The sequence below is a fragment of the Numida meleagris genome, chromosome 1 (genome assembly GCF_002078875.1).
Source record: "Numida meleagris isolate 19003 breed g44 Domestic line chromosome 1, NumMel1.0, whole genome shotgun sequence".
Classification (NCBI taxonomy): Eukaryota; Metazoa; Chordata; class Aves; order Galliformes; family Numididae; genus Numida; species Numida meleagris.
In genome coordinates, this window is record NC_034409.1 from 112,696,214 (window position 1) to 112,722,187 (window position 25,974).

Consider the following 25,974-nt stretch of genomic DNA (forward strand, 5'->3'; position numbering starts at 1 on the left):
TCAGCAAGCATCAATGAATGTCAGTGAGTGCAATTTTTTACGCGTGAAGGAATTCAGTGACACCCCTTTGCTTCATCCACACTTCCACGTCAGACACCATTGCGTCAGACTGCCCCTCTGCTGCCAGCTACCACATGGCAACAACATGGAATGGGATATTGACAGTAAGATAACCTCTCTACTGCCACATCACCAACATCTGCCTCTGATGTTGTGGGCCAACATAATAAAATAGGAGACATTATTTTCAAAGCAGCCCTCGTACATTTGTTTTAGCAGTGTTTTTTGTATTGCAAGTATTCTGTTGGAAAATGTTCAATAAGATTGGTACAAGATAGTTGGCTTTGATAAAACTAAAACTAGGAACTGCAGAATTATTGTGCTGTTAACTGTGACTGGAGTGTTTTAAATCTTTCTTTTGTAGAATGTTCATCACCTTTCGTCAGTATAGTTTTACTGTATAATCAATTATCACTCCACTGACAGGAATTAGTCTGTTAGTAACTTACATAGGCTGAGAAGTGCCAGAGTTTATCCTCGTATTTGTGATACTCAGTGAACAGAGATAGCTGGCTTCAGTGACTGAGATACTGTATGATAAATAATTCTGACCAACAACTTTTATTTAATCATTCCATTCCGACTCAATATGTGGTTGTAAATACGATTCTTGGGGAGTTTGCATTGTGTTTACTTTTTTCTTTTTTCTTTTTTAAATTGTATTCCATACAACTAATTCCTAATACAACATTATTCAAGAGTTTACATTCTTTCAAGACAAAAAGTACCCTGCACAAAATAAAGTGGTCTTAGTTTTCATCAATAAAAAGCTTTAGTAGTTATGTAAGTGTAATTAGTATAACAGTGTCTACTAACTGTGGGGAAAATGCTAACTTGTGTATACATCTTACTTACATAACATGTTCTGTATACATGACCAGGTACTTATGCAGTGCTTCCCCAGCAGATGTATACATTACCAGAACAGACATGGACAGTTTTCAATTACCTATACTTAATTGCATTGTTTGTATTCTATAGTCTCTGATCCTGAGCCCTTTGGACTCAACAAAACAATGTGATAGCACTAGTTATGGTGCGAATTAAAGAGAGTCAGTTTTCTGCTATTAACTATTTTAATTTTATATTTTTTAAGATGGCTGTCAAACTTTGTTTTACATATTTGTAGCTATCTGTATTTACATCCTGGACAGTATTAATTAAAAAAAAAATGCATTTTATGCTTAAAATAAATCTTTTTCCTTTACAGTTATGTTCTTGCTTTTGTTGGTGGTTATTGTAACTGAAGTAAGTCTACACTTGAATAAAAAGTTTGAAAATACGAAATTTTTATTAGCATCTTAGCTCTATGATAGGTGTGTTGGATCCTTGGACTAAAATTAGAATAGAACACTACACGAGATACTCATTTCTTTAAGGTCATTTGGCAGTCTGTGCCTAGAGGGCCATAACACACCTCTATAATGGCTTACTGAGCACAACCTAATAAAGGAAAAAATTGCTGCTAGGCTCTTGTGCCAAGAGCCTCTAGTTTTCTGAATATAAATAAGCATTTTACCTATTGAACTACAGCAGCAGAAGTGCTCAAGTAAAGAGTACACCTTTTGGAAACAAAAGGTTATATTCTGTATTGAAACTGTTCTGTATTTGACAGAAGGACTCTATGATTCAGTAGTTTTTCTTGTCTCAAGATTATTTTATAATGGCAATGTACAGCACCTCTCTGGAACAGCTTCCATCAACTTGTTCAGGATTATGTAGGGTGAAAAATAAATGAAAGGATAAAGAATGCAATAATATAAGAACACAGCTTTTTTTTTTTCCTTTGAGAAAAATTAGTTAATTTCTTTCATCTTAGAAGTATTTGCACTTTAGTGGAATCTGTTATGTTGTTTTTTTTTGTTGTTGTTGTTGTTTTTTTTTCCTTTTCAGTGAAGACACGCTGTACTTTTGCAGTCACTCTTTCTTTCATTTGCTTGTTTTTGTGCCCAGTGTATTTTGTCAGGCAAGGCAGATGCCTTTGTTTATCTTTTTGTTTTTAATACTGAAATCCACAAATCAGTTATGGAAATGACTTTGTAAGGAGACAGCATGGAAGAAGACCCAGAGAGCCAAGTTTCTGACATGCATCTGCCTATGCATTTTGCAGTACTGCTCAAAATCAGAAGACACAACTTGTTAACTTCTAAAATTGAGAATACAAGTACTGCTGAGTGAGAAGAAGTGAAGATACCATGTCTTTGTAGGACAGGCTCTTTTCTCATGCTTGGTCTCTGATCATCATTTTTTAGTGCCTTTTTGGATTGTGGTGAACTCTCTGCTGTCCTTTGGTCTTTGGGAAAAATCTCTCACTTTTCATCATTTCTGAGGCTTGTACTGGGAACCATTTATGGTCTTTTCTGGAATCTCTCACTTTGTTCTGCAAGCTCATATCTTGTTCTTCTGACTTCACATGTACTATAGAAACACCTTGTGACATCCTAAGTGACTTTAAAAGCAGGAGCAATCTTCTCACTCTCCTGTGTGTTACATCTCAACCAGATGGCTTCAGCCAGAACAGTATGAATGTACAGGTTCCCTATTTGGAGAGTGATCTCACCTTCTCTTGATAGACGCATACTAAATACATCTATACATTACAAGAGAGAATATACATACAGTGTATTATCTACAGCAATACATAGTGTATGGAATATGTAGTAGTATACAGCAATATTAATAGAAGTCCATACTGTAAATAAATCATATTTCTAAACCAGTAAAGCATGTACTTTACATTGAACTTGATATAACATAAAAAATTTTAGAGCGGGAAGTCTGTTAGGTGTTTTGCCATTAGTAAAACTAAGTTTCTTCTTAAGCATGGGACTGTAATGTCAGATTACTTTTTTGTATTGTGACATAAATTTTGTTACCAATTCCTAAACAGGTGAATGTGAAAGTTTTCCTATGGCTTTCTTGCCACTTCAGTAATGGACAGAAGAACATGTTTCTACTTTGTGCGTAACAGGGAGCGAGGACTCGAGAAAGCATAGAATACCAGTACTTTGTGGTGGACCTGAATGGTACCCATCTGCAGCCTCACTTTGTTTATTTACTTAACATGGATTCTGCTTTTGGATTACATGCAAATGGAGAAAAAATAAGCTGTTTGCTCCAGTAGAGTAATTAATGTACATTAGATCATAACAGTAGACTTTTCTCCTTTTCCAGAAGCCTGTTTGTTTTGCTCTTTCAGATATCTTATTTTAATTTGCTTTATGGCAAAATTAAAAGAGAGCATTACTTAAATTGTCAATAGTTTTCTTACAGACTGCTTTACAAGTGTGTTGCAGGTTATTAAGCTCAGAGCAGTGCTGATTTTGATGGCTTTTTAACTCAACAAATTAGCTTTAGCTCATAAATCCTCAGGGTATATGTACTCCTTATCACAAGCTGGGGTGGAAGAAACAAGAACTTATTATGGTAATTTATTGAATGAATCCATTTTTCATAGAGCATGGGAAAAGTGCAGAGTTGAAGTCCCTTCAGAACAGTTTTGTTACATTCCTGCTCATTATGAATAATTACACAAACAGGTCCATCAGATGCAATTTTAAAATTGTCAACATCTGCCACCAGAAGTGTTTACAGTCATTTTGATACATTGCTGTACTTTAGTAGTTGAATGTGGAACAGCAAAAATTACATTTACAGTCATTCACACAGAATTACCGTAGAAAGAGTGCAGAGTTGTATCAGAAAGCTCAGATGAGCTGAAACGAAGAGTAAAATCTTTGTTCGCTAGGAAATTAGAGTATACTGAATATAAGCAGTATTACTGACTGCTATCCCAGAAAATCATATAAAGAATAGTATTAGAAATGTGTGACTATTTTCATTTTTTATAATTCTTTATTTGTCTTGATGTTATGCTGAATTTTATGTTTTACATTGCCATAGTTCTTTCGTAGACTGAGACTGTGTGGCCAAACTGAAATAGCGTGTTCACATGGCTGGACCTTGTAGATGAATTTATTTGATTTGATTTATTTTGATATTTTATTTGAATTTATTTTGTCGTATGTTATTAAGCTGAACTTTGGCTGGAGCCATGACTAGAGTTTACTAGCAAGTTTGGACATGTTTAATAATGTTCATGAATATGCATTCTAGTTATTCGTGTAAGAAGGAATTTACCATTCTTTAATTAATTTCTTTAATTAAGAAATCTGGAAATTACTGTGTCTCTTCTATCCATCTCTGTTATTGCCCATTGCTTGTGTAAATCGTTTCTAAGCAGTTGAATAGGTGCTTGTTGCTTCCTAATTCAGCTATCAGTGGTAGGCAAGATGTTTAAATGCCCTTTGGTAAAGCAGCCACCAACAGCCTGCAGCAGACTGTACAAGCTAACTCACATCAGCTCCTGGAAGATGATCCCTGAAAAAGTTTTCCCCTGAAGAAGAGCCTAAGAAACAAAGGAGGAAGAGGGCATTCCCTTATAGGAGGGATCAGAGATAGCTGAGCCTCATACAAGTCAAAGAGCAAAAGAAAGATGAATGCTATTGAAAAATATCTCCTCCAGGAGGTGGAGGCATTTCTCTGCCAACCTAACTTGATATCTTTGGAGGATTGCTGTTTTTCAGGCTCTTCACAGGTTGCTGAGAAACCTGTGGTATTCAGCCTCAGGTTACTATACCTTGCTGCTCATCCATGTGGGCAACAGTGGTACTAATAGAGTGACCTCAAGTGTATACTGACTGAAGAGATCTGAAGAACCTAGGGGCCAAGTGATGTTCCCTCTGTCCTTGCTGGAAAACAAGAAAGGCTCAAAAAAAGGAGTAGACAAATTTTCACATCAACATATAGGTGTTGACCTGACTGCACGGGTAAAGTGAAGATATGTTTGGGAAATTGCATGAGGAGAGGGTTCTTTCACCTCTTCCCCATATGAAAACCAGTATGTAAATGCAATTGATGTGAGAAAAGGTGACTTGGAAGTCCATGGATAGCTGCAGAGCTGTGACATCACTGAGACTGCAGAGGAATGAGACTGCTCTCATGATTGTGCTGCAATGGATGAATATTGACTGTCAGGAAAGATGGACCAAGAATTTGGGGGAGGGAAGTTGTGTTCATTCAAAAGGTTGGTTGGAGAAAGCATGAGAAAGGGAAGAGGAGGATCAGCCAATGTAGAAGCATTGTATTTTCTGCAACTACAGTAGAAGGTTATCCTTGGATTTGTTAATTCAGTCTGCAAAATGTTAGGGTAACTGGTTTCTATATATGCTGTAACTTCCCTATGTTCTAATGCTGGAGTGAATCATGGTGTCTTCATGTCTATGTGTCCATGTTCCTCTCCACTGGGAGTCCCCCTAAGAGTGATGGATTAGAACTTTTTGTACAGTAGTCCAGTAATATATATATATATATATTTCTGAAAGGTTTAAGTTTTCCAGTATAGGTACCTTAGTTGATTTTCTCTAATTATGTACTATTAGAGAAACAGAAAATTTCCAATTCTTCTATGGATTTCTAATCCTCATTAAACTAATTTCTTTATAATATTTCACAGCTGATTTTTCTCCTGAATATCTGGTGTAATGCCCAATGTATCACTAAAAGAATAAACAGTAACAGTTGAGAAAAAAGAAACAAACTCTACCATAAATCAGTAACTCACTTTTAGGTAACTTGTTAATTCCAGGACATTATTGCTGTCTGTGACATGCTAACATTTTTAAAAACACAGTCAGTACAGGACATATATGAAAATTTGTCTTAAAAGACTACCCAGAGATACTGATCTGTTTCTTCCATGTTTTCTCTAGCAGTTCCTTCAGAAGGTTGTAACATTTGAGTAAAGACTTGTAGAACACACAAATCACAAAAGGAGTCCGATCTGTAGATCTTTGAATGTGCTGCAGTAACGATACACTATCAATTCTTGCTACTCATTGTTTGCTAGGAGCGCACAGAAACTGTAGAACATTCATTTTTCAAAATATTTTCCTTTGATTCTGCTTGCTGTATTTTTCTGTAGCTTTCTTGGTATAGGATAATTCATCTTTATGTTATTTGTCTGTTTAGTATCTTTCTTACAACTTCTTTTGTTAAACATATCTTTGTTAGCACTGAATTTTCAGTGGAAGACATAAAGGCTGAGAGCACTGAGAGCAAGGACCTCTGTACACTACAATTGCATGTCTTTGAATTGAAAATGATGCTGTTGATGAGACCTAATGCCTCATTAACAGGGTGATATCCTTGAGTCATCTGGGATTTCAAGAATACGGTTACATTCTAGGGACTTGAAACTTGATCAGTATGTATTGTTTGCAATGCCACAGCTGCAGTGCTTAAAGTAAGTGTAATTTCACTTGCCTGAGTGGTCTGACTGGAAGGTAGAGTCTACATGTAATGGAAAGAACATGCCCTGTGAGGAGAGACTAAAGGAACTGGGACTAAAGGGGCTGTTTAGTCTGGGGAAGAGGAGGCTGAGGGGAGACCTTATCGCTCTCTTCAAATACCTGAAAGGTGATTGCAGCGAAAGTGGGGTTGGGTCTCTTCTCAGTGGTGGCAGGTGACAGGACAAGGGGAAACGGCCTTAAGTTGCGCCAGGGGAGGTTTAGGTTGGATATCAGGAAGAAGTTCTTTTCAGAAAGGGTTGTTAAGCACTGGAACAGGCTCCTCAGGGAGGTGGTTGAGTCACCATCCCTGAATGTGTTTAAAAACCATTTGAATGTGGTGCTCAGGGACATGATTTAGCAGTGGGTTTTTAGAGTTAGGGTAGTATGGTTAGGTTGTGGTTGAACTTATGATCTTGGTGGTCTTTTCCAACCTGAGAAATTCTATGATTCTTTGAAAGATTTGGGAGATTTAGTTATCATGTTTGTTTGCTGTTTTATCACATTTGCTTAAGAAGATTGTTGGCATAACTGTATCTGCTGAAGAGCTTTGTGAGTTAGTATGTATACTTAGATAATTGTGTAACTATTCAAAATTTTTAGGTAATGGTTCACTTCTCACAGATTTGCCTCAGGATTGACAAGATATTCATGGAGCATTTTCTCCTACACAGGTCTCTCTGGTCTGCTGGGATTCACTGGGAGGAATGGTGTGGGAAAGGCACTTTGTTCCCACTGTAACTGTGTCTGTGCTTGAAAGAAACTAAATGCCTCAAATTCCAAGAACTCTATCATTCTAAAGTTAGAAATTTGCATGTTGAAAGCCATTAGAATGTTCCATGCTTTATGAAGCATGGCTTATGCATATGTTTTATGAAGGCCCAGAATATATATTACTGAAATATTAACGTTGCAGCTTAATAAAACGTTTGTCCTAGCTGAATCTGACAGGATCAATTTTAGTATGAGTATTACATTTTTGTGGAGATGGGATGGCTTCTTAGAGTGCTGGGCCAGCTTGCCCATCTGCTTAGATGGGCATGTGATTTACAACCAAGGCCAGAGGTTAAGGGCACAATCAAGTAATAAAGTAACAAAAACTATGGAAAGAAATTGAATAGTGTCTTCTCTGTGTCTTGAAGTTTCACTATCAATGCTTCTTTAGCTCCTGTTCTTTCAATCTTTGCCACTTGTCCTCTTGTTACATCACAGCAGAGGAAGGAACAAATAGGTCTGGTTGCTCAGTTCCCTACTTTGTGACAGGACCTTGGCTAGTTTTGTTTTCATAGAACCATAATCCTAGAATCATAAAATGGCTTGGAATGGAAGGAACCTTCAAGATCATCTTGTTCCAACCCCTCTTCTACTTACTAGGTCAGACTGCCCAAGGCCCCATCTAGCCTGGCCTTGAACACCTCCAGGGATGGGGCATCAACAACCTCTCTGGGCAGCCTGTTCCAGCACCTCACCACTCTCTTGGTAAAGAACTTTCCCCTGATATTTAACCCAAATTTTCTCTCCTTCAACTAAAAAACATTTCCCCTTGTCCTGCCATTATCTACCCTTGAAAAAAGTTGACTCTCCTCCTGTTTGTAGGTACCCTTTAGGTACTGAAAGGCTGCAATGAGGTCACCCCTCAGCCTTCTCTTCTCCAGGCTTAACAAGCCCAGTTCCCTCAACCTGACTTCGTAGGGGAGATGCTCCAGCCCTCTGATCATCTTTGTGCCCCTCCTCTGGACTCTCTCTAACAGCTCCCTGTCTTTCTTGTACTGGGGGCCTCACACCTGGTTGCAGTACTCCAGATGGGGCCTCGAGAGAGCAGAGTAGAGAGGGACAATCACCTCCCTGTCCCTGCTGGCCACCTCTCTTTTAATGGAGCCCAGGATACGATTTGCTTACTGAGAACGCGCTGCTGGCTCATGTTCAGTTTTTCATCCACCAGGACCCCCAGTCCTGTGTTGAACCTTTGTTAGGCTCTCAGTAGGCTTTCATACTTCTCTGTTGTCTCCCATTTAAGACTAAAAACTCTTCTGTTTCACTACTTGTTTATTGTTTTTGAACATGTTTGATCAGAGCTTTACATAGAATTCCAGATCAGTTCTTATTCATGCATTGTGCAATAGGATCAATATTCTGTCTCTTGAAAAGGAGTCAGGTTCTTCTTTGAGATTGGTTTTTGAAAAAATAAATAACAACAACAACAAAACCCTACTAATCAAATAACATAGCTTTCTTCTCCTTTCCTTAGTTAAAACATTTGTGTCTAGTTTATCAGCTTTGATCTTCAAACTCTCTAAATTTATTATTGGAGAGTAAATCATCATTTTTAATCCTTTTGCTGTTGAGTCCAAACAGATGCAATAATCTACCTTTCAAATCTGTCATATGAGCAGTAATTGTGTTCCTGAACTGCTATACTACTCATACTTGTGTTTCATGTTATCAACCCATTTTGGGGAGTGAAGATCATGGAGAAAATGTTTACTTGGGAATCGAGAAAAAATGAGAGAAAACCTCATAACAGTGAAGATAGAAATGGGTTTAATAAATTGGCTGGTACTGTAGAGCTGATTTCAGTAATCTCTTACAGATCTTTCCTTCAGGATGTGCATTTCCTGTTACCCAGGGATACTTGTGCTCATTAGTCAAGAAACAGTTATTAATAATATTAGGTAGAATTGTCTCTATTCAAGCACACAGTAAAGCATTACAATGCTGCTAGATAATAGCAGACAGACTCTAATAAATCAATTGCTTAGAATCCAAAGTTCTAATAACTGCTTTTATTTTCATATATGACATAAATATAATATATTCCACTGCAAGTTTGAGACTTGCTCTATGTATTTTAATGTTTATTTGGCACATGCATAATATACCAGTTGGAATCCCAGTCACATCTGATCACTCCTATTGCAGCACACACAACTATTCCAGCTTGCAGAGTGGTTGTTACAGTTATGATCTCAAACACAGATCGGCTCAACTGAGCTGTAGGATTTCTTGCTCTCGCAACCCAGAAAGCCAACCATATCCTGGGCTGCATCCAAAGAAACATGGTCAGCAGGCCAAGGGAGGTGACCCTCCTCTTTATTCTATTGGTGAGTACTGCATCCTGATGTGAAGTCCTCAGTACAGGAGAGACATGATGGACCTGTTGGAGCTCATCCAGAGGAGGACCACGAACATGATTCAAGGGATGGAACACTTCTCCTGCGACGACAGGCTGAGAGAGCTGGAGCTGTTCAGCCTTGAGAAGAGAAGGCCCTGGGGAGACCTGAGAGATGGGCTTTTCAATATCTAAAGGGAGGCTTTGAAAAAGAAGATGACAGACTCTTTAGCAGGGTCTGTTGTGATAGGACAAAGGGAAATGGCTTCAAACTATAGAGGGGAGATTTCAATTGGATATAAGTAGGAAGTTTTTTACATTAAGAGCGGTGAGGCAATGGAACAGGTTGCTTAGAGAAGTGGTGGATGCCTCGTCCCTGGAGACATTCAAGGTCAGGCTGGGCCGTGTTTTGGGTCCTGCTGTAGCTGTAGGTGTCTCTGTACATTGCGGGGGAGTTGGACTAGATGGCCTTTAAGAGTCTCTTCCAACTCAAAGTATTCTATGATTCTGTGATTTTTACTTATCATTAGGGTCTTTTATGCTGCGCCAGACTCGTCATTGTCATGTACATTTATATTTAATCCATAAAGCTGAGGCTTACATTGGCTAATATGGGAAAGCCACCTTCTGCTGTCTGTTTAAATGGGGTTACTAAAATGTTGATTTTGTCAGTCTTTCAAGTATTTATTGCTCTCAAAATACCTTGCTTTACCTTTGGTTATTTCACTACTTCTTCAGTATCGGCAAAATATAAAACTGCATTTACTTTGGCTTTCTCAAAACAAGTTCTCATTTTCATTCATATTGTTACTCCAGTATTCATTTGCATACTGAAATGATCTTGACACTTCACATATGGTTCATTGGCATACACTCAACGAGGAATCTATTTGGAACCTTTACAGGTTCTGTTGAAGCAATTTTCTCCTATGGGCACCTTCTCCCCTGCTTCGCTCCCTACCAAGTGGCAGATGTTCTGTTTGGTAACTATTTTACAGAGACTATTTGAAAAATTAAAGCTTTTCTCATTCTATTTATATAATGTTAAAGATGGAAAATACATTGTAAGATACTATACAGAAAACATTGTATGGGACAGAAAATCAAAAGTATGCTAACTGAATCTTTTCACTATGAAAAACAATGAAGTGAGTAATGAAAAAGAGATTAGAATAAAATGTAGAACAGGTTATCTCAAAACAGTTTACTCTCTCAAAACTGATTACTATGCCACAGTCACATAAGCTGTTGCTAGGAGTTACATTCACTAGTATCTCTCCTGAATGTATTTAACAACTTGATTGTGAAGTGAAGGGAGAATGGGAGCTTACTGTGCCCCGAGCAGAACGGCATCCCAGTATGTGGCCTAGTAGACTCAGCATGGCTCTAATTTAAGATCTGCTGGTGATTAAAAAAGAAAAAAAAAAATTCAAAATGTATTTTTCCATTCTATCTGGATGACAGCACATCAGAAATGCTAACGGAAGTTTACCTTTATGCAAAATATGAGACAACATTTCCAGCTGAAAAAGTTCTAAATGTCTCCGGGTAGCATTGTGAACTTGAGATATTCTGATTGTCTAGTATGAACAGTATTCTCCCCTCAGATAATTACATTTAAGGTTGTTTTTTTTTTTTTTTTTTTTGAAAGTATTAAACAACTATGTTTGAATAACTTGCTGAAGGATGGAATGCAGGCAGGAAATAATTGATCAAAACTTGCAGTTTTGAAAATGGTTGACATGACATATATTGTATATATATTGTATTATTGCACAATAATGTATTTACTCTATTCTTCAAATAGTATTCTAATTCAAGTTAGAAATCCCCTATTACAAGAAATTCTTCCAATTTATTTTTTTTTTGGCACTTTTAAGTAGGAACAACTGTGATTATGTATAAAATTGAATTACATGTTTTTTTACAAAACATATGCTTTTAAAGTGGAGATAGACTTTTTTTGTCAGTTACAGTTAAACTTTTTAAAGACCTCACTTGTCATTTGGATTCTGTGCAAGTGTTGCACATAAGAGCCAGTGTTAACTAAGGACTTGTCTTCCTGTAGGTGAAGAAGTAATGCATGAGTTAGCAAGAAACTTAATTTTTGAACTTAAAAGTGACACATATCAAATCAATTTCTACTGATTAATTCCTGGCAAAGTTCTAAGTGAAATATTCAATAAGTAACAAAAACTTATTAGTTAATTATGTTCTTTAGTGTTTTGGAAAGATATTGAAAGATTATCTAATTTTTTTCCATTTTTACATATCCTGTGAATGTATGATCTGTGAAAAATAGCAAATGTGAATTACATTTGTAAACAACACTTTGGCCATATTAATGAAAAACAGGATTTTTTATTTGACGTGATATTGTATGCAATACATTTAAACCTTTTTTTTTTTTTTTTCAGGAGTATGATATGTTTAACCTGTTTTACACCTGAGATAGACCTCAAGTTAGGACTTTTTCTGCTTCCATTTGAGGACTTCTCCTCAGACTTTCTGCTACATTTTTTTAATCAGTGCAAAAATAGGAACAGCTTAGTTTTAATTTACATCCGATTAAGTCCATCTTTGGCATTTTGTTGTTTATTCTTCCTTTTAGTTTTCTCAAATTTTATACAGAATCATTTGTCTTTGGGGTTCTAGAGGGGAACAGAATCAGTGATTATTCTGACTCAGCTCTTGTAATTGTTTAGCAAGTAAACAGGTGTGGTAGTTGCAGTTAAATTTCTTAAGATAATAGTTGTACAACGGCAACTTTTTTTTTTTACTTTGTATGCATGTTTACAGCCAATCCAAATTTTCACACTGAGTGACATGCTTGTGACAAGAATTGATAAGACACAAATGTCTAAGTAAAAGACTTTACTTTTATAAATGTTTAACTTCAAAAAATGGCAAATGCACAATATTTTGAAACACTGACCTATGGTTTTTCATTTCTCAAATATTCATAGCAAAATTATTGTTTAGGTATCTCCTTTTTGTAACAGTTTTGTACAACGTTCCTGAGTTTGGCGGTTATTCAGGATAATTTTTTTTATCTTCATTTTCATCACTCTTCAGTAGGGCCTAGTTAATAGTGTGTGTTTTAGTTCTTTTTCTCCCTCCTTCCCTTACCTCACTTAATTGCAATAAAAGGTTTTGAGTAAGTGAACTGCAGTTTTCAGCAATGTACATTAATGTTTATTAATAGAAAATGAGGTATTGCATTTTATGTCTCAGCAAACTGAGGACTGTTATGCTCACTACTACTAAAATCCTACTATTTTTTCTCTAACAAACATTTTGATATACTACATGTATGTTAAAATATTAACAGATTCCCCCTATTTTATCAAGCTAACATTTTGTTGCATTACAGTTCTTTATTTTTTCTATCTTTATCCTTCACTGGTAAGGAGCTGTTCCTGCTAGATAGAGCAACAAAAGTTATAGTCTTACCGAATAAATGTTTAACAGTGTAAGAAAACTGAAGGATCACCGTAATTGCTTGGTGTAAGTCTGATTTTGCAGATTTCAAAACCAGAGGTAATGTCAAGTTTATTCGGCCAGGACAGTACTTGCTTATCAGTTCAAGATTCATTTACACTTACACAGCAAATCACAACAGACATTCAGGCAGATTTAAAGTATTCTTTGCCACTGATTTTTTTAATACCAGATATATTTGAATTCTGCAACCCTTTATTCCCACAAATCCTTCCCTGTCTTTATAATTTTGAAAGGTAAGCACAAATATATTAATCTTCTGAAAAGATGTTCTTCATGCTGCTGTTTTGAGCTTATTCAACAGAGCCTACAAAACATGACTGTGGTCAGCATTTTGAAGGTATTCTGTACATATAGTTTAAAATCTCTACTTAAGTCTGCTGAAAAATTAATGGTATTTTCTTCAGGGAGTTTCAAACCTAGTTCCGCTCTCACGTCAGTTCTCTGTATGTATTTTTTACCTTCCGTTATCAGTTCCTTTTTTTTCAAACTATGAATTTTATTCTACAAAACAATTGACTGTGATCTTCATGCTTATTCATGTAGGCCCCTTAACAGCCTTCCAAAATTCTGACTTTTGCTTAGTCCTGTTTCAGATAATACTTTGATTGCTTTTCTGTATCATCACTGGAATTCACGTAAGATTGCAAACAAGTTATTTACCTTCCCGGAATGAAATACACTGAATTACACGACAGAGTTCTCCTGTTTAAATTTTAGCTCTTTTCTGCAAGAGACTAAAAAAAATAAAGTTTTATGCTTAGTTAAATATTTTTCCCTCAGTTGGTGAATGTACTTCATTTTGGAAAAGGGACTTTTTCTCTGGTCTTGAGCAGTTGTCTGCTCTTAAACTTGTTAAAGAATTGTCCGTTTACATTTCCAAATTTCATTATTTCCAGTTATGCAGTATATCATGTTTTTAGTTTTTGTCTGTCTGCAAGTCTACAACTATTCCTTGACAGTGCTTGTAAAGATTTTTCATTTTGAACTTAGCATGCTATCTGTTAACAGAATATACAAACAGAGCAGAAAATAATTTCAAGTTTAAGAAACATTCAAAAGAAGTCAGTGATTGAAGAAAAAAAGCAACAGCCACTGGCTAACCCTTGAGGATCTGTAGGTTTTTTCTTAGATGTCTTACTGTAAGCAGTAGGTGTCAGTAGAGAAAACCATTTCCAGTTCTTCTGTTTCACACAATTATATACAATTTCAACTGCAGATCTGGGTTATCCAAGTCAAAACATGATCAAATGTTTTGTAAATTATGTTTGTTTTCAGGAAGATCATTCAAAGTGTCTTAGTGAGCATTGTCAGACATTATCACAGGTGTTTGAACGTGTTTGAAAAGTTCACCTTTGTTTTTCAGGCTGAAAGGCCTACAAATATACATATGTAAGAAACAAGCAAATCATTTCTATTATTACGCATATTTTAAGAGCTTTCTATGTGTGTTGGAATGGAGACTCACTACTGATATTGTTTTGAAGTTGGTAGCAGTTTTTAGGTCCTAAATGTAGTTCATCTAGCTGCTTGGCAATATGGCAGTTTAAATTTTCTATTTCTGAAACATTTTTAATAAGCTGAAACAGTTGCATAGAGTACATAAATATGTGTATGTTGACTTCAAAGAGCTACCATGTTGTCTATCCCAAAGAAATGTTTCCAAGTGGAATCACTTGACCAGCACAGCAAAATTAGTGACTTCAAACTTCACATTAAAAAAGTACTCAAAAGGTTTTTTCACTGATTCTTAGTTTTCAGTTGATTGTCATTTTAATGTTTAGTAGGACAACACTTTTAAACACTTCACATTTGCCTTTCTCTTAGATAATCCAGTTGAGGTTGGTGCCATCATTGGAGTTTGTTCAAACATTGCAAGACTCAGTCTCTCGTGTGATGAGTTTATATTGTGAAAAGACTATTTTAGATTAGATTTTGTCTTAACTGAACAATCCAGTAGCTCCTTCAATTAGTTTCTGTTGTGCATCTTTTAAATCCTTTCTAAACAGCTGCATTTTGATGTGGTAGTATAGTCTTCAGAAATTCCAATAAATGTTTTTAATGTTCTGTTAGTATCATTAATAAATAAGCCTTACAATGAAAAATAGCTTTGATGGAGAGGAAGAAGGAAATAAGAGCAGCCTTTTTTTTTTTTTTTTTTAGGGAACAAAGCTGCATGATTTTTTTTCAAATCAAACTTGAGAGTCTCCTTCAGTGTTATGGAAGAGAGGGCAATGGTGTTTTTTTTTTTTTGTACAGTTTTCAAAACATCATGTGAGACAGCAGCAAGTAATATCAAAATACTTGAAAAATTTTTTTGCTACTGCCATCTTGGCAGCCAATAGTAACAGGTAATGTTTAGGGTTTAAAAGTTATTGTTTTCTGTATTCCATATTTTATGATTATCTGAAAATCCTACATACCTCTTTTGAGAACAAAGGGTTTTTTGTATGTGTATGGCTCGTTTTATTTTGCTACTCAGCACTTTATAAAGTATGTTTCAGAATTTGTCTCTCAAAGGTAGAGGAATTGTATCAGCAATTCATATGTAGTAATGAAAACTCTGGCAATGCAGTGGATATTTAAGCTTTTATCTTTCAAAATTACTTTATTACCAGTTGGATGCAAAGAGCAAGTCGAAACTGCGCAAATAATGTCAGAGTTATTTGGTTATAGCTTCGAGAAAGCAAAATACTAAGGGATGGGAATGGGTATATTACTTATAAGTAGACATGTATCTGAAAATTGGAAGCAATATTTGGATGAATATTTGTAATTTGCAGTCTGTGTGGCTACATTTACATAATAAAACACAGCATTAAAAAATGGTGGATTTTGTTCCTGTTGGTAGCTCTGTACTGAACACATGCAGTACAGGAGCTTATTTAGGTGCTTTATATCATCCTCAATTTCACTTATCTCTTAAATGGGATTTTTTCCTCTTGAACTGTAAATTTTGGCAGGGAATTGCTTATGGACAGAACATAAGGTGGCAAGGGCAAACCACTTATGAACTGACTGGTGGATCAGTTTTTGAAGAGTTTGTCTTTTTTGCTGTTTATTTATTTACTTCTTAGGCACTACATCCTCCAGAGAGGTACTTGTTTCAGAACATTTCAGGTTTATTGTAGTCACCCATCCTCAACAGCCAACCAAACAAAATTAAATTGTTTAGACTTGTAATTATGTTTGCTGGAAAATGGAGAAATTTGCTAATAAAAATCAAACTATAGTGAAATTTATTGGGCAAATTGCATTGAGTAAAACCTATAATACCCTTTTAAATGCGGCAGATCTTAATCAGAGGTGGATTGCTGCTTATTTCACAGTTCTAATGCTCCATGGTGAAACCTGATTCTTCCTGTTCCTTTGAGACTTGTTAGCCAAGTCACTGTGACTCCAAATGAGCAGAATGTTACACTAATGAAAATTCATGGTGGAGTTGTAGCTCTTCTGGTGTCTCCCTAATACCAGTTGGGTTTTTCAGCCTGTGTTTTGGGAGCAGTGAGTGTTTTGTTTATTTCTCTTGATATTTTAAAATGATCCATCTGGCCAAACATTTGGTGAATGTGGGGGAAACTGAGAGGGAGGCTCACTGGAGACCTTCACCGGAGAAGCTGGTCTTTGGGCATCTCTAGTCATAGAGTGAGAACTTTTCGTTCAGGAAAGCATATAAAGTCAGGGCCTTGTTCTATATCTGACAAAGTAAGCATCTTTTGCAGTAAAGAACATAAACTAAAGCAAAAGTTCATAGGGCAAGTGAGCCCATGGGTTACAGAACATTAAAAACATTCTCTGAACTGTGTGACACATCATAATTAGAGTACTAAAAGCTCACTGTTTTCAATAATATTAATCTGCAAACATGAAGTTTTCAACAATAGAAGATTCCTCCCAGTAGCAACTGGGAAATTCATGCTGGATATTTTTCCTATACTGTTGTATTACTTTCTTGTTAAGGAACTGGAGTTGTTTTTAGAGCTCTCCAAAGTATTTAAGATTCTTGTTTGATGAACATATTAATAGTATAATTCGTGTTAAGGTTACATCCTATTTTAAACTCTCTTTTGACTTGTAGCCTAATTTGCTTCTATTATTTTAAGTTCTTCTAAATCCTATCATGGATAATTGCTGTCAAGAAAATGGATGAAAATATAAAGGAAGTGATGTTTCTGAATTGAATTTGGAAAAGATGCCTTGTTTTTGAAAATAATAAAAACAAAAATCCTGGGTAATTATTTTCTTTACTTGTTTTTAATTTTTCTCTCTAAACTAGTATCTGAATATTAGCATAGTTTAACATATTTTGATTAATTTATTTTAAAGAAGATTCCTTTTGTTTGAGAATATTTTTAGAGGGTATAGGCTAGATTGACAGATACTGCCCCCAGAAATGAGAGTGGACGTATTTTGTAAGAACTGGTGAATTTCCTTGCAAGAAAGTGCATAAACTTTAATTTATTCTCTGTCTGCCTGCTAGGACTTCAAATATGCATCAGTCTAACAGGTGGTAAAAAGAATATATTAGAACAGGTGTCAGAAAGAAAAAATATGAAGGAAAAGGCATAATACAGGATAACAGAAATCTTTCTAGCTCTGATAACTCAAGAACCAGCAAAAAAAAAAAATTGCTGAGATTGAAATTCCATACTTTGCAACAATGGTTGTTTATCTGTTTGTTGTGATTAAACATTTTTTTCGTATTTACCAGTGGAGTCTGACAGCTGCTTTTTATTTGTCAGATAGAATGGGTGAACAGTTTTTGGCACATATATTATTGTTTATAAGATATTTATTTATTTATCAAGATATTTTGTAGATAAATGCAATGTATTTCTAATTTATTAAGGTATTTGTTATAAGTTATTTACCTATTTGATTACCAAAATAGTTTAAAAAGGAAAATAATGAACAACAAATGGAAAAATCACAGCTGGCATAAATACTTGTTCTCTTTCAGCATACATCCATGTATTTATAAAGACATGGATATTCATGTAAACATCAATTATGAGTAGACACCAAGGATAAGTAAATGCTGTTTGTTTAAAATATTAATGAGAAGACAAGATAATGGTGATAGCAGAATATTTCTAGTAAAGTATGTGAAGACAGACAGCTGCAGTGTGACTTCAGCTGGATAAGTCATGTACATTTTTGAACAAGCAAATTGTGTGTATTGTGATAATACTGAGATAATACATATTGTGCATATGCAAGGGAGTGGGAAGGGAACTGGGCCAGTTTCATTCAAGTCATTTGTGTAGAATTAAACTTTTAGCTCTCTTTTATAATTTGTTAAGCAAAGGTATGGAGATAAGACAGAAATCCAAACTAAAAATATTAATAGGACACAATTGTTGAGCCACGTATTCTGTCTCAGTTTCCAAATTTATGTGAAGCATTCTGTTTTCTCAAAAGGGAGGACAAGATGCCACCTTCTAGCATTATTGAGTCTGCGAAAGTATATTAACCATTGTGTTATTTTTTCCTTTACTGAAATCTTAGCTAAGCCAGGATTGATTTAACAGAATCACGTAACGATTTAGGTTGGAAGGGACTTCTGGAGGGACGCCCAGAACAGGTTGCCCAGGCCCAAGCCCCAGCAACTTTTCAAGATCTCCAAGGAGGAGACTCCACAACCTCTCTGTGCAACCTGGACAGTACAAACTCAGAGCTCCTGTTTTCTGCTAGCATTTACGTTAAATGTGTATGGACTTAATATTAAATTTCATATCCACCAGCTTTTTTACATTTTGATTAGCTAGATAAAATGTGGGAGGTGAACTACAATGCCAAATAACAACAGCTAGCGTAACTTACCATTTCTTTACAAATTGTCAGTGATGTTCTGTTTTGGTTCTGATAGAGTTAATACTTTTCATAGTAACACATATGGTGCTATGTTTTGGATTTCTAATAGAATAGTGCTCATAACACAACAACATTTCGGTTGTTGCTGAGCAGTGGTTGCACAGAATCAAGGTCTTCTGGGGAGTAGGCTATGGGTGCACAAGAAGCTGGAGGGAACACAGCCAGCACAGCTGGCACAGGCAAGCCAAAGGGATATTCCATACCGCATGATGTCATGCTCAGCAGTAAACCTGGGAGGAGTTGGTCAGGGAGGCTACCATTGCTCAAGGACTGGCTGGATATTGGTAGTGAGCAGTTGTGTTGTGCATCACTTGTTTTTTCCTTTGGTTATGCTTCTTTTTTCTTCAGCGTTTTTATTTATCTTTCTTATTAAACTATCGTTATTTCAACTCACAAGCTTTCTAACTTTTGTCCTTCTGATTCTCTTCCCTCCACATCCAGCCTGGGACAAGGGCAGGTAGTAACCAAGCAGCTGTACGCTGGGTAGCTACCGGTTTAGCATACTGGGCTTAAATCACAGCAAATGTTGAGTCAGATGAAACACTTTTCATGATGATCTATATAAATATATGCATATATATGTAATTATAATGTCTTTGAATTCCATGTTCCTTAGAAATGTAAGAGCTATGTAGTTATGTTGGCATCATTGTTTTGTGTGAACTCATTTACAAGATGATTTTTTCCCCTATATAACTGTTGCTTCCAGTAACTAAATAATATGAAGAAAATGTGCAAAGCATGACTTTGAAAACATGATTGTCGTGATTGTCTTTTTTTTTTTTTTACTGCAGTATTTATACATCACAAGAAAATGAAGCTTTTCCTATGCCTAATGGTGCTTAATGAGGATCATGCATTCAAATTGCATACTATGTGAATTTTTGCTGAAGGAATATAGTAGAAAAGTTCATGATGAATGGGAAAACAAAATTACCATTTTAAACTTTGGCTTTTTCTTATTGGTATGCAAGTTTGGTCTTCAGTTTTGGAACTGATTGTGAGGTTCTAATTAGCCTCTAGAGAACTCACATGGACAATAGATCACTCATTAGGCTATAAACTTTTCATGAAGTTGATTAGCTATTTTCTCATGCACGCTGTCTAATGTGGAAACTGAAATGATGCATGTTAATTTGCCTTCCAGACGTTGCAACTGCCTGTCCAGATAAGAAGTCCATCTTAATGTACGTGACTTCCCTCTTCCAAGTTCTGCCACAGCAAGTCACTATGGAGGCCATCAGGGAGGTGGAAATGCTGCCACGGCACTCAAGGGTCACTAGAGAAGAGCACATACAAGTACATCACCAACAGCGTTTTTCACAAGAGGTGAGTTGTCGTTGTTCTCTTCTTTTCTGCTTTCATCTTGCTTCTCTAAAGTAATTTCCCTTACCTGTGCCAGAATTTTGATGTTAGTTGCCAATGGAAGGCAAAGAATCCCTGGCCAATATACTTTTGTACTGTTTTTCACCTTGCACCTGGCTGTTTATAAAGTAACTTTTTAAGAAATATGTGCTTTGCGATTCTCTTTTACAGCACTGGATGTTATGGTTGTCGAAGTATGCTAGAAGAAAGAACACAAAACCTGGAGAAAGTTTTAAATTTTAAACACAGATATGTTAGAGCCTATTTTGCCTTTTTTACGGAGTAGCTGCTGCCATTTTTCCACATTCATGACACATTTTTAATTACTTTTTTTTTTTTTAGCATTTTTTTTTATACAGACTTGTATTTTAAGACTATTTGTTCTCAGCTCATAGTTGGCTGCTCAGAAAGCTCAAGTAATCCCTGGAGTTAATTATTCTTCCTATTCCAGTTATGTTTGTGACTGAAATCATCATTTGAAACTGTTTAGTGGATTTTAGGCCTGGTGTACTTGTTCTGAATTTAATCTCTGTTTTTTGGGATGCTCAGTACAAGCAGATGAGTATTAGCTTTGTTTGTTCAGGATTTACTAGAAGATCAAATGTTTTTTTCAGCTTTTCCCAGTTATTTATAAGGAATCTTCAATTTGTATTGATATTCTGCTTGTATTGAGTCCTGAAATTTTGTACCTTTTGAGGTGAAATGTCAGACTTAATACTACCCCGATTTTGACTGCCAAATATTAACACTGTCCTTCAAAGATATAACTGCTGATGCTCTTTCTACATTTACTTCTAAAATCATTGCTTTACTTCTCAAATATGTGCATATCCATATAGCTGTTTTTTCCACCTCTGATTTCTTCTTCATAGATCACAGTCAATATACCCCCGAGACCTTCACCTTCTCCTAAACCACGGTTCAAAAGTTATGCATATGCACAAACTGCGTATGTCACATCCCCTGACCAAAAAAGGAGGCAGGTTCCTCCACAGGTCTGTCAATATTGCTATTTGTTTTAAAATTTGTTATGTTAAGCTTGTGGCTGAAGTGAAAGCTTGTGCATTTTGCTTATATCTGATCTTGATGAGCCACTTTTCCCAGTTTTTTGTTTTTGTTTTTGTTTTTTTAGCATCTGTCTAGTGTTTACTTTTTGCTGCATATTTCAGCATGGCTGGCAATAGATGTTATGCTGACTTGTAGGGATGAAGAAAATTCAAACACTGATGCTGTTTTAGAATTCTAATCTTCTTCCTTATCGTCATTTTTGTAAATAGTATGTATGCTGACTTAAAAGAATACTAAAAGAACAAACCAAACACATGTATTTGGCGTCTCATTGTTATTAAACTTGTGTCCCGGGTTGGATTATAGAAAAGCAAGAGCTATTGGTTTTCTGCTATTTCCCAACCCTCATATTTTTTAAAGAAAGTTATATTTTTCAAAAGATCACCGTACTTGGGGGAAAAAAAAAAAAAAAAAAAAGAAGAGAAGAGAAGGAAAACATTACGTTTAATATTCTTTATATGACCTGTATTATGAAATGTTAATAGCTGATCATTGTAATCAAAAATGGCACCATGTCAACGTTTCAGGTAGGGATTCTTGAGTTTTTGTTGTTGGCTTTTTTTTACTTACTTTTATTCTCACGTAGCTTCAGTAGTTTAATCTTATTTGTTTCAACCAGTCCTCATAATAAAACTTTCAATATTTAGATTTTTATAACTTTTGACAAGTGTGAGAGCCAAATATTATGCTTTGCATTCATTATTGTGGAAAGAAAAAAAAATCTGCGTTTATTTGACACTGCAGTGTGAGTATGCTGTCTAACCTCTAAAATATATATTTCAAATTTACATTTTAATTTAACACTGTTTCTGAATCTACTCTTCAAGTGACAGGTATTTTACTGGATAACTTCTTTTAAGTATTCCAGGAAAATAAAACCGTGCACATCTGCATGAGCCCTGCTACATTATACTAACATCAAATGTGTTGCAATGGTGATTGAAAACAGCATTTAAACAAGATGCTTAATATTTATATGATTGATTTCTTCTATTTAGGTACTAAACTGGTAATTCAGAAGAAAGAAAAGTCATGATAGGTTTTTTTTTTTCTTGAGCCACATTTGTTGTAACTGATTTTATTTTTTGTCAACATCCCTACTCATCAAATGTAATGTACAAACTCACGTAACTAAAGTCAGTGTTTCAAAAATACTTACTAAGATCTACCAAGAAAATGTTTAATTATTTAGACCTCACCTTTCATCGCAGTTTTCAGATTTTCTTTTTCCTGAGTTTGGAAGCTTTATCTGTTACATTTCTGCAGTAACTGTTATTACAGTGTTTAAATTTTGCCAATTTGACAGAATCTGAAGACATAACCAGAACTGGGCCATATTGTGCTGGAGGGCGAACAAGTATTAACAACTGAAAAGAATTTACTTTAAAATCCTAGGTGAAAAAACACCTGACAGTAACATTATCGTAAAAATAAACCTGTATTACAAGTAGTACCAATTTATATGCCATTTCAGTTTATACAATTCTTAATCAGTGGTAATGACTTTTTTTTTTGCCTCTAGCCATGCACAGATTGAAGAACAGCAGTCATCTAACTTACAAGAAGTTTATAACCCTGCTAAAATAGTGGTTGGTAATTTTTGCTCTAGGTATCTGAAGCTTATATTACTTAATAATCTCATCTATTTTAACTAAGTCAAATATTTCCTTTTCAGTTCTCATTTCCCTTCCAATTTTCTGCCGGGTACATTATGATTCAGCTATATTATGATTTTGGGGTACCCTTACTGATTTTGCAACTGCCTACACAATTTCCAGTCAAATTTATTTCTGTAGGGCAAGCAAATATATTTCTGTAGAAGCTCATTATTTCTTCAGTGTGAAGTAGAATCAGCATTGAATGCACATAGAAAATTTTGTAACTCAGGTAGAGCACCCCTTCATTGTCTCTGTTTCTTAGTAGCTGTCATCACTGAAATTTTAAAGCTATTGGAGAAAAAGAGCTCAAAAAAAATAATCCCATTCTATTCTAGAACAGGAACCTTTCTTTCATTCTTTGTGAAAGTTTCTCTACCTTGCTTGTCATTGCAAGTAGCAGCATCAAACCTTTGAAATCAATCATACTAGAGTATTGTGTGGTTTTGTTGTTCGAAATTTCTAAAATCTTAAAGCCCTGCATGGGCTGTTTTATCAGCGTATCCTGTTACACTATCATCTGCCAAAGTCTTTTATCTTATGACCCTTGTCACTTCTGTGTCACATTTCACTTCACTTTCCCCTTATTGCTCTTCTTTACACTTATTTTGATTCTTCACACTTCCTACTAATATGTTGTGAAGTTTCAAAACATGCATGCAATTGCTTTAAAATCCATCCTTCCTTTGAATTCATAGTCTATTTGTCACTTAGAGATATACTTCTCTGCAAGGCCTACTATTTTAGTTACACAAATTTTGGCCAGACAAGTCTTACTTTGCTTAACTGTGGCTAATGCTTCTCGGATTCAAAGAAAATCTTTTCTGCCAACCAGTTCACTCAGTGCCTTCTTATTTTGTGATCTGTGTTTAGCCACATTTAGTTGAAGTTAAGCCTTTTAAAAAGCTGTTAGTAAACATGGCTAGTAGCTCTTCTGCTAATGACGAGAAGAGTTTTCATCCTTTTACCTTACTTGCTTAGAATGTGTTCATAAGTTCATGGAGATGTTAGGCTGTAATTCTCAAAACTGTATATTTGATTTTACTGTATTAATATTAGGAAAGACCCAAGTGAAAATATTTACATTGACAGGTATATTGTCTTGTATGCAGTCTCTGTAATGAGAGTCTGTCTAGCTTCATTTAGAAAAAAAGAAAACATTAACTTAATTTTCTAAAGCTCTTCAAGATCTCCATTTAAAATTCCTCTTCAGCTTTTGTTTTACATTTATGAGAAACTTTTATATGCGACATCACTTAATGTCACTGAACACCTGACCAAGAAAAATGATATTTTTTCTTTCGATTTTTTTCAGAAAATGTTTTGTCAGAGCAGTTTCAAATATTGATCTCAGGCAAAACTCTCGTCTCACTGCTTTCATTCTTACTTGCTTTCCACTGCCTGAACTCCATAGGACATAAAAGATACTGCCTTAAATGAGCTCAAGTTCAAAGGGGAAAAAAACTCAAACACTGAAATACCTAGAAAAAAATTTTAATATATTGAAAAAAATAATGTTGAAAATGTAACTGTGAACTGGGATTAAAAAATCTATCTATGGAGATTGGTGCCAATGTTAAAAAGGCTTTTGTCAAGGCTATTTTTAAAGCCACATATGATTCTGCCTGCCTTGGATGCCTTTGATTAAGCAAGATCCAACCCATTATATTTTGATATCTTGTAGATTTTTGTCACTTTTGACAGAAGTTAGTGTTTCTTCTTTCTCTGATATTTGAAGTATGGTGTTTATGGGTAGGATTACTTTTAGCACTTAGACTGACAAATGTCAGTAGATTTGAATTAAAATAATTTGAGATGCAGTTGGGCAAGTGTGGACAGTAATGCCTGGCACTTAATGATTTCCTTTGAGACTTATGAATCAGAGACTTCATCTCAGGCCTCAACGTAGCATGTTGAGGCTGTGGGGAAATGTAAGGCTTATTGAGGCAGTGGGAAATTTGTAACCATGCAGCCATTACTCCTGTTTTACAGAAGTATAATAAAATATTTTTCCTTATGTTCTCTGTATTGTCATATGTACCTTATAGAATTACTGTACTTTACTTTCTCCATCCATTCGTCAGTACAGTAGGTAACTTGGACGGTCTCTAGAACTGCATTAGGAACTGAAGCTGGATTTACTTTCTCATAATTCTTTTAGCAACCTTTGCCATGAGATACCTAGTCTTTTAGACCCTTAATTTGCTATACTTCTGCAATGTGGTGTGTCCCATGTGAATTATTAGCCTGTGCCTTACTGAATTATAAATAAGGATAGTATATTATTCAAATTGTTTAAAATGCTGTAGCTATAAATTTATCTGTTGTAGATTCAGCTTTAATCTAATAAATCTGAATGATTCACCTACACGCGGTTTGTAATATTAAAGAACAAAAGTTTGCAATAGGGGTACTTGATTGGAATTTTTTTTTTCTTTACAATGAGAAGCATGGCAAAGTTGCATAAGTCATTCTCTGACTATATTAGTAGTATTTCTGAACAGAGAACTACTTTTTTCTGTAACACACTCTGTGCTTTATTTTTTTTTCTGTTCATGATTTTTAGATGCTTTCAACAAGCTTCAGTGTTTTAAGTTTCTTCTGTAGTTTTTTTAAAGGCACACATAGCAAGAGGCTGTACATTTCAAAGATGTTCTACAATAGAAGAACTATTTAGTTTTGTTTTAAAAAAAAATCTGTTACTTAAATTCAAATCTTTAGTGAAAATCTACTGCAAAATTAGAAACCTCATGCGTGTGAGTGGAAGCATTCACTTCTAAAATAAAATTTTCACCAAAATAATATTGCCATGTTATGCATTTTTATTTCTCTTATATTGAATTGGAATCCATTTATGATGGTTTTTTTTTTTAAGAGCTTACATTTGAAGGCGTATCGTAGGATAGAAAGGATACACAATACTCAAAAAAGTTTATTTAAACTAATCCTGTACCACTGAGTCTCTTGAATGTGAAATTATTGGTAACAGTATACA

At 35.3% G+C, this 25,974-nt stretch overlaps 1 protein-coding gene across 14 annotated transcripts in view; it reads left to right on the plus strand.

Moving 5' to 3' along the window:
* DMD (dystrophin) overlaps positions 1-25,974 on the plus strand; it is a 1,007,484-nt gene that overhangs the window by 245,500 nt on the left and 736,010 nt on the right. For 13 of the 14 annotated variants that reach the window (XM_021408144.1, XM_021408061.1, XM_021408111.1 and 10 more), the window contains exons 8-9: positions 20,039-20,220; positions 21,129-21,251. In XM_021408144.1, the coding sequence (XP_021263819.1) occupies positions 20,039-20,220; positions 21,129-21,251 (305 nt within the window). The remainder of the gene's footprint in view (positions 1-20,038; positions 20,221-21,128; positions 21,252-25,974) is intronic. The other variant, XM_021408153.1, reaches the window with a different exon arrangement.